Source organism: Phalaenopsis equestris, unplaced genomic scaffold (genome assembly GCF_001263595.1).
Source record: "Phalaenopsis equestris unplaced genomic scaffold, ASM126359v1 Scaffold000515, whole genome shotgun sequence".
Classification (NCBI taxonomy): Eukaryota; Viridiplantae; Streptophyta; class Magnoliopsida; order Asparagales; family Orchidaceae; genus Phalaenopsis; species Phalaenopsis equestris.
The window spans coordinates 689428-698602 of NW_018164955.1; the positions used below are offsets into that span (position 1 = coordinate 689428).

The 9175-nt window shown below is 37.8% G+C and overlaps 1 protein-coding gene across 3 annotated transcripts; it reads right to left on the reverse strand.

The window, feature by feature from the left end:
- Nucleotides 1-245: 245 nt before the first annotated feature.
- Nucleotides 246-1824, reverse strand: LOC110028580 (UPF0481 protein At3g47200-like). 3 transcript variants are annotated; one of them, XM_020730489.1, is made up of 2 exons: nt 1146-1824; nt 246-1063 (listed from the first exon to the last, which is right to left on the reverse strand). In XM_020730489.1, the coding sequence occupies exons 1-2, from the start codon at nt 1759-1761 to the stop codon at nt 333-335; spliced, it is 1347 nt and encodes a 448-aa protein (XP_020586148.1). In that variant the 5' UTR covers nt 1762-1824; the 3' UTR covers nt 246-332. The 3 variants fall into 3 exon arrangements, with proteins under 3 accessions (XP_020586148.1, XP_020586149.1, XP_020586147.1); XM_020730490.1 differs by having other exon boundaries at nt 246-976; nt 1146-1823; XM_020730488.1 differs by having other exon boundaries at nt 246-1055; nt 1138-1823.
- Between the last annotated feature and the right edge of the window lie 7351 nt (nt 1825-9175).

Here is a 9175-nt window from a genome sequence, read left to right on the forward strand (position 1 = left end):
GCTTGCATTGCATTCATATGTTGAGTACAAGTTTACAACAGGAAATTCATATACAGTTGCGTGTCAATACCATTCTCCAAGATCAAACTTGCTTCAGGAACGAGAAAAATAAATTGATAAATCGTACAAAATCAACAAATATGTACTGAAACCTAAGTAGAAATTCTCTCATTTTATAAATTTTTGCATAAATTTAATCATAAACACACAACGCATGTACAAAATCACGAACCCAATATCTCAAATTGAAAGTTGAAACTCTCAAATAATTTAAAACTAAGATAACATGCATAACCCAAACAAAAATCTTCTCAAAACTTTTTCAATCATGACTAGGCTTCATAAAACTGCAGCATCGCGTACACAGTCTGAACTATAGTGAGAGCCAAGAGAAATAATCCGCCAAGTAGTGAGGTGAAGACCCAAGGATTCTTCAGATATGTCTCTACAAAGCTCGCCCTCCACCTGTGCATCCTTTTCTTACAGTAATGATTCAGCCTACGATTCACATCGACCTGTATATCATCTCTGAAAACAACCAAAGTTGCTTCCTTTGTAATCCTATTAAACATGTTGGCTATATTCCCATCACAACCCACCCACCCCATAATTATCTCTTCCGTCCTCAACAAAGCAACATCGTCGGCAGTATTGATGAGCCCATCCATGAAGAAAGCGTATGCTGTCACTTCATTGCCTGCAGTCGCGTGCAGGCGCTCGAAGGCCATGAGATTGAGCATCAATGACTCAGTGGTATCATCAATTTCTAGCGGCGGCAGTGACAGAATGCCGCCATTGAAACTGATGTCTCTAAAGGACTTAGTTTTGCTCTTGCAGAATGACACTCCAGCATTTCTGAGTTCCGTAGCCGACTGTACATTCTCTTCATAGCTCGGAAGATACTCTCCCTCCCCTGTCAAGATCTTTCTGTACAGATCCAAGATGTGAAAGCTCCGTTCGGTTGGCCCCTTGAAGCCTTCATCAGTTAACCCAAAATCAGGTGAAGCAGAAGAGACGTTGTAGAAAGTTTTGATTAGAGTACTGACATCTCCAATCTGATATGCTAAAATTCAGTCAAATGGTTGATTAAACATACAAAATTATAAAGTTGGATAATCTAATTAAGAAAAAGGTTACCCCCGAACTATCGATAGCCGCCAAAGTAGTGAGGGCTAAAAACGGGATCTGGTTCTCGAGGAGAAACATATCTCGCTTGAGATCTGGAATCACATAGTTTTTTCTCCCCACTCCAAAAACCGAATCGTGAGAGTCGTATTCGCTCTGTTCCGCTGCAGCCGACCTCTTCTCGGCGAGCATGACCTCCAACGCGAAGCAGCCGTCGACGATCATTAGCTTAAGGAACTCGTCCTTCTCCTTGCACCAGTCGCGGTGGCGGATACGGCTTCGTTCCAGGCAGTCCTGCTCTTCGTACTCCATGCAAAGGCTGTCGTAGGAAGCGAGGAGACGGGGTTCCACATTTCTCATGGCGACGAGTACATCTTCGGGGGTTTTGGAAGATTTAGCGATGCGGCGGAGGAATTGAATGAGGGCGCGGTGTTTGTGTTGCTCCATGGGACGGAGATGGAGGCAGTCATGGTGGTAAGGGCCGAAAGATGCGAGCTTGGGCTCGTAGGCTTGGCTGTTCACGTCTGTGAGGATTTTGGGAACGCGATAGATGGATTTGGCATACAGCTCTTGATCCAGCGGGTCATGTGGACGCCGGAGCTCTTTGGTCAGATCTAAAATCCATTGCTCCGCCATCTTTAGATCTAGTTTCGGCGGAGACGAAGAAGGCTTAAATGAATGGATGGGGAAGTACTCTCCTGCAATAATGCTGATAGAGATAGGCAATAATGCTGATAGGTTTTGTTTAATTATTAGCTTTACAGTTAAATTAGTAAAAAAAATTTAACCACAAGAAATTTTTTGTTTGCTCTTGCACTTGGCCAAGACTCGATGGGGCCCACTATGCCATAATTTGGACTTAAGACATAATTATAAATTATTTATCTATTTGTGTGGAGCTTTCGCATATTCTTTAAATTTATTTTATTTAAATTATTTATTATTTAGAATTATTTTGTAATTTATTTACTTATGATGAGTGAATTAGTATTTAAATAAGCTATTAAATAAATTAAAAATTCAAACCAGTATCTAAATTTTCATATAAAAAATATTAAAAAAAATTTATAAACCTAAATAAATAAACAAATGAATAAATCATATAAGTAAATGACCCAACTCACACACTGTCATCTAATGAATATAGACTTGTAAATTTATATTCTCACAAAAATGATAAGTAAGATAGAAAAAAAATATTATAACAAGAGCGAAAAAAAATATAAATTAACTAGTATTACAAAGTAACTAATAATGTCAAACTATTTATTAATTACAGAAATAATTAAAAAAAATTAAAGGCTGCTAGATCAAATAGAATAAAAAAATGAACAAATAGTAATGTTTACTTTTAAAACTTCATCATGTAAATTTTTAAATAGTTAATAATTAATAATATATATATATATAATTAACAATTAATAAAAAAAATATTATTGATATAATAATATATTATTATTAAATCTATAATTAAATAAATTTTAATTAATCAAATTTTATTTAAATAATAAATCATATATGATACGAGCTATATTCGAGTTTAATATCGAGTATTTAACAAGTTAGTTAGTTGATGAAAAACAAATGAGTTTGTTTGTGAACATAAATGAACAAGTTCAACTATACTCATGTTTAGTTCATTTAAAATTTGAGTTTGTAAAAATTGTTAAAGTTTGTTTTTTCATTAATTTGAACAAACATGATCGAGTCTTAATCGAGTCGAGTTCGAGTTATTTATTAAGTTCATTGGTTAGATTACAGTCATAGCCAAGAGTCGTATTTTATGGAATTCATGTTTTGATGATAAGAAACTAAAGAGTAATAAAAGGGTAATTGGAATAAAAGTACAAATTGTTATTGATGGACAATATAACATTTTTTATTATTGCAAAGGGTATTATATTTCTTAAGCGTCATCAAGAATTTTTTATGAACAAATAGAATCTCAAAATATTTTTAAATAATAAATATTTCAAATGCAAATTTAAAACCATCTAAAGCTTCAATTTCAGCAAGTTTATAGCAAAATGATCATCTCGACAAGACGAATCTAATGATACCAAAATTGATTTAATTTGGATCCAATCAAGCCCATATATACCTGTTAAAGGACGTTTAAAGACCTTGAATCATTAATTGAATAGTTACATAAACTTCAAAATTGATATATTTATAATTACATCGAGTTTCTCAACTAGAGGAATCAAACAAGCATGTGATTTTTTAATTATGAGGTCATTAAGACACTCAAATCGTTAAAAAAACCTCAATAATCAAGGGAAATCAATTTATGACAGCTAATCAAATGTTTAGAGAAGTTATTCACTAAAATATCAAAATACACATCAATTTATGCCACTCTCTTCGCTTCACAAAGGGAGAAGTAACCAAGAACATATAAGTATGCCACTCTCTTCGCTTCACAAAGGGAGAAGTAAAGAGTAATTCCACCTGACGAACACCATATGTCGCCTCCAAGTACAGTCAACCGGTGACCTTTTCTTATAATCTTCATAGTCCAAATGGGTTCATTGTGCTTAACACTGATATTGAAGGCCTGACAATACCATCGGCCTCTGCAGTCACTAAACGTTGTCGACTAACACCGACCTTCATCAAGTCGGTGTAAGTTGGAAGTTTTTGTGGTATGAGCGATGATGTGAAAGGCAACTAGTATATGTGATAGCAGAATGGTAGTGTGTCCCCCAGTCTGATGACTTAGTGAGGGTCAAGAATTTGCATTACTATTCTCTAACATTTGGTAAAGAGTCGCCCTTGCTCTCATGGGTTGTTGGTAGCTCTAACCCGACGATATGACTGACTTACGAAATGCCTGATTTGTAAAAATATTTATACTAGTTAAAATATATATACTTTTGGATGAAACCTACATTTTGCCTACTAAAAGAAATCTAAGTCTAAATTATTTATCTGCATGACAAATTAAGAACTTTTGAGTGTTACCTTTTGGCAAGGTCATTTGTCAATCACATAGACTGGGCTAAGTGTTGCCCTCCCTTGATTGTCTTGTTGGTAGCCCATTACCGCATGTTGGGTCTCATATGTATATTTGTTGTTGGTTGCCTACGGAGTCCTTCAAGAATAATTAACAGAACCACTAGTCCTAAGGCTGAGCTCCGGCATAACTAAAATTCTTACACCCAGCTTTGGTCTTTAATATGTACCATCTAACTTATTTTACATGCTTATTTTTCACCATGTTTTCATTCAGTTTCCGAACACTTGCATGCTTTCTTTGCAAATTTAATTCTTTAGCAGCAGTGTTGGAGGTCACGGGTACACGTTGTTACCTTCTTTTACTACATCTACATTTTACTGTACTTTACAGCATGTTTATTTGTGCATAACTTAATATACTTGTGAAAGACCCATATGGTAGAGAATAGTAGGACACTTGTTTAGGAGGAACCATATAGTAAGCCCTGAGGCTCAACATTAATCACAAGTTCAAATATAAACCCTAAACCTAAAGTCATCATAGACTGCAAGCAGGTGGAGGACAATTTCAGATGATGATCAAGACTTAACATGAAGCAAAGGATGAACCTCAATTAAACTTTCCTTAGTTTTAAATAACATAAACCCATAATATTTTGAGGTTGCTCGTCTAGCACGACATAAGTCATCGCTCTATCTTTAGGCTCTTGCACAATCATGTTGTACAATAGAAGTCCTAAATTTTTTTAGGATTTTGAGGTTATCCGTTCGGTACGATGTAAACCCTCCTACTTTCTAGGCTATTTGCATGATCGTATAATAAAATTTCAAGAGTGAACACTTGATAACATCACTTCCATAATGTAAAGCCAAACAATAAGATAGTTTGGGAAGTCATTAAGGCTCTGCTCAAAATCCATGACATTCCCTACTCTTCACTCCTTTAGTTTCCAAAATAACTGTTTCTATTTAAGTCACTCCCACTTGATTTTTTCTGCGTCCAACCTTCACAATCAAATTTTGAATTCCATAAGACGAAACTCCTAATTTTAATCGAGAGTTTTCTTAAGTGACTTCAATCATTTAAGATGTAATTAACTATAAGGACTTGCCCTTATAGAAAATTAAGAACCCATATAATATAAAATATATCTAATTTTTATATTAGATAGGGGAATTTTTGGTCACACAAAGGTTTGTAGACCAAATAGATGTCATGAATTGTTTTTAGATTTATAATTGATGTGTTTATCTCTTGGCATGAGCGTATTACGTGTAGTGTTGTGCTCGATTACTTAAACTATTAATTATATAAGATCTTTTTTTGTCTTATTTTCCAAAATTAAAATACTATTTTAAAATTAAAAAATTTATATATATTAAACTAAAAGCAACAGACAAATTCCAAAAGGTGACCGACATTCTTTACCATCCCTACCTGGATAAGCTCCTCTATCAGGCTACAGATGTGCCTAGTGTCATGTCAATGGTCTCGATGCTACTTATAGTACTTGTTGGGGTTCCGGAGGAAAGCTCCGGTTTTCATTAGGTTTGCCTTTCAGAAATACTCTTTGTTTTCAATTGCGTCTATGAGTTCCGCCATAGAAACTCAAAGTGGAGTAAATCTGGATGTCCTTCGATCTCTTATAGACAGATCATTTAATCAGCTATGTTTGTGTCGTCTCTTTTGTTCTCTAACTTATCTCTTCGATCGGAACGACCTCTCTCACATTTCGAACGAGGACCATCCTTCGCTCTCTATTCGTCATCCTTTGAGATCTTCTTGCCTGACTGTCAATCTGATTTCTCACCTTTGGAAATCGGTCGGTTCTTATATTCCTAGACCACAATATTGTCGTTAGCTAACTCCAAGAGTTCAACCAACAATTCGAGTGTCCTTAAATCCAAAAAGTATTAGAACTGTGAACTCTTCAATCCTTGTGCTAGTGTTGCCTTGGTGATTGTTGTCTCCCGGTTTCAAACCTTGAGCATGTACTTCTGAAACCTTCTAACATATATTTGTAAGCTCTCGTTCAGTCCGTATTTTATATACCTCAAAGAATCTAAATCTTTTTATGACTTTTGAGTAAACTTTGATAAAAAACACCTTCTTGAAGTCTCCGAAGGAATTAATAATTCCTATGGGAAGTATGTTGAATCCCTCGGCGTGGTATAGAACAACTGACATTTTAGTGCACCAAAGATCTCGAGAAGCCAGATTGCTGATTCAAATGAAGCAATATGGTTAGTGGGGTCTCTTCAAACTTTATATGGTTCCAAGGTGGGAACCTTAAACTTTTCTGGTAGCTTGGCCTCCACAATATTCTAGGTGAACACATTCTCCACCCGACGATAGACTTCTATCGCTCATTGTTGTAACTCACTCCTTTGCATAGATCTAGAACTATCCCGGTATTGTGACTCCCCCACTCGCTTGGCAGATTGAGCCGCCTGTTGTGCTTGATGCTCGGGTCTTAGAGGATCAGGTTGTGAGAGAGGTTGTGCCCTTCCATCAAGCACCACTCGAGCGAGCTCCACAATTTGTTTGATCATTCCTTCATGGAGTCCATGGATTTTTTTGTCGTACAAATTACCGAACAAACTCAACGTTTGAGGTTTCTTTTTGATGTGTTCCTTCACCTTCATGTGCTCATCGTCTTGTAGAAGGCATGATTCTACACTCATCGCACTTTTTAGGACATTAAATCATAAATTGTTATGTAGATCATACCCAAAGAATAGAGCATTTGTCGGGTGAGAGAAGAAAGAAAGAAGATTGAAACACTCTTTATATTTTTAGTGAGAATTCTGTTTGGAAATCCCTTTCCTTAAATGATCCTCCTATTTATAGTTCATAAGTAGGATCTCGTAAATTACGTGGTTGTTTCATAAGTAGGATCATCGAGAGCTTGTCCAAAAGGCAAACTGACTCAAATTGAATGAGACACTCTCAAATAGCCTGGGAGATGTGTATTCCGGCTAAACATGGATCAATCAAGACTAGCAAGGTGGTCTAATCGATCCAACATGTCATCAACAAGAGATTTTTTAGGGTATCCCCCAATCAAAGTACAAAACATCCATCATTGCCTTGCTTAATAAGCAGAAAGAGACAGTATAAGACACTCTTCATAGTAAAGGCAAGTAAACCCCTCACCGTCAAATACAGAAAATCGTTCTACATGCAGCATCGGGATATCAAGAGGTGTGGTGGCAAGAATTCGCCTAACCCACTAGGTATTCGCTGAAGTAGAGCGATCAACCTCTGTTCTCAAATAAGGTGAGAATCGATGGGGGTACACCCCGGACCTCCCTTTATCAACATAGGACAAATTCATATTTATCGATAAAAATGAAGCCAACACATTTTCCTTATAGCTCATGGAAAGAGTATGCAGATCAAAAGTGGGCAAACGCCACTCCAACATGATCATAGTAATACCTGACACAACATCTGGTACAGTGGCACTAAGTACCACACCAAGGGTCCCATGCAACACCTTGGCAGTTCTCATGGACTGCACAACATATAGCAAATATCTATAGCAATATAGCAAATATCCCGGCCTCGTAACAGACCGACAGGCAAACCTCGGTCTCCTACTACGATGGTCTACAAGCAAGATGAATAAAAAAAGTTTGCTCGAACATCTAGAAGATCAAGGTAAGGAACTTCTTTCAAGGAATCTAACTCGTAGAGGGGAAATTGCTCCATAATCTTCTTGGTGAGGAGATCTGTAATGGAGTCATCAATATGGACCGCAGATTTAGAGCAATCTAACTCCTAAGGAGGGAGAGCCCTCACAACTATCATGGTTGGGGTATAATTCACACAACTAGACAAGACAACAGAGTGATTCTCAATCAAGAGAGTGTCAAATTTCTCATAAACTGGAACCACAACAGGTAAATAGAGTTGTGGCTAAGTCAGCTGCAGTAATTGTAGCAATCTGTTCCTATTCCTCTGGACGCCCTTGTCCAATGTAGGGACGGGTGAGACCTCCGAGAAAACCCAGCACGCAGGAGGCTGGGATGGTCGTCAAACCAAAGGAAACATTTTCTCTTAAAGAGGATGTTGCTCCTACAATCTTCTAATTCAAAGAACTTGTGGTAGCAACAGCAATAGAATGTGAGAATAACCTGTATCCTGGGAAGAAACAATCCCCACACAATCCTGGCTAGAACATAGTCCACATTGCCAGATATAGGAGAAAATGATTCTCAGCTAACAGGCTTTGAGCACATCCCGTGTTGGAACCGAAACATGTCATGGCGGGGACCCGGTCCACACCACTAAAGGATGAAAATGGTGATTCTCAGCCAACGGAATATAGGCATGTCTTGGGCTGGAACCAAAGAGAGTCGTGACGGGGACATACCACATCGCCAAAGGACAATGTCGTAAACAGGTAACTCTAGCTCTCTTAGTGCAACATCCGCGGGATGGAAATCCTCAAAACACGGAAGGACTACAAAAGAGACCAGGAAATAAGAAAGGTCATCTGGTACTAATCTTTTCCTCGAAGGAAAAGTAGCATTGATACGAGCTACTATAACGAAAAGAGTGTCACATGCACAACTCTTCTTCAAAGGAGGGCACGCAACAAGCATTCAGTGGGGATGTAATCCACACAACCGGGGATAGCAGCAAAACGACTCACAATTCGGAGGCCAAAAGCACCTCTTAAACTGGAATCGGGATAGAGGATAGGTATAGAAACCTAAAGCGAAATATGTTGCTAAATTTGCAACAATCTATTCTTAGTCCTCTTGGTCTTCCTACCTAATCAGAGGACATGTGGATCCTCAGGGGGAACCGAGACAGAAGAAGAGAGCCGAGACAGAAATCACAACGGCGACAGTAGTGAAAAACATACTGTTGACAGAAGACTCACCTACTTATGGCAGGGAGATCAGTGAGAATACAGAGGGATGGGTTTAGAAAAAACTGTTAGGTGCTGCGGCGTGTCGCTATCAAGCGTTGGCTTCTTTTTGTGAAATAAGTGGGTGCGATGCGAGCCACTGCAGCAAAAATAGCTCGATATGCACGTCTCCCTATTAAGGGGGGGGGAACAGAGGGAAACGCCTAAGA

Coding starts and splice junctions, on each gene's coding strand:
- LOC110028580 (XM_020730489.1), bottom strand. CDS start 1,761: ATGGCGGAGCAATGGATTTTAGATCTGACCAAAGAGCTCCGGCGTCCA. Junction 1,064..1,145: donor TACTTTGGCGGCTATCGATA/GTTCGGGGGTAA, acceptor ACTGAATTTTAG/CATATCAGATTGGAGATGTC.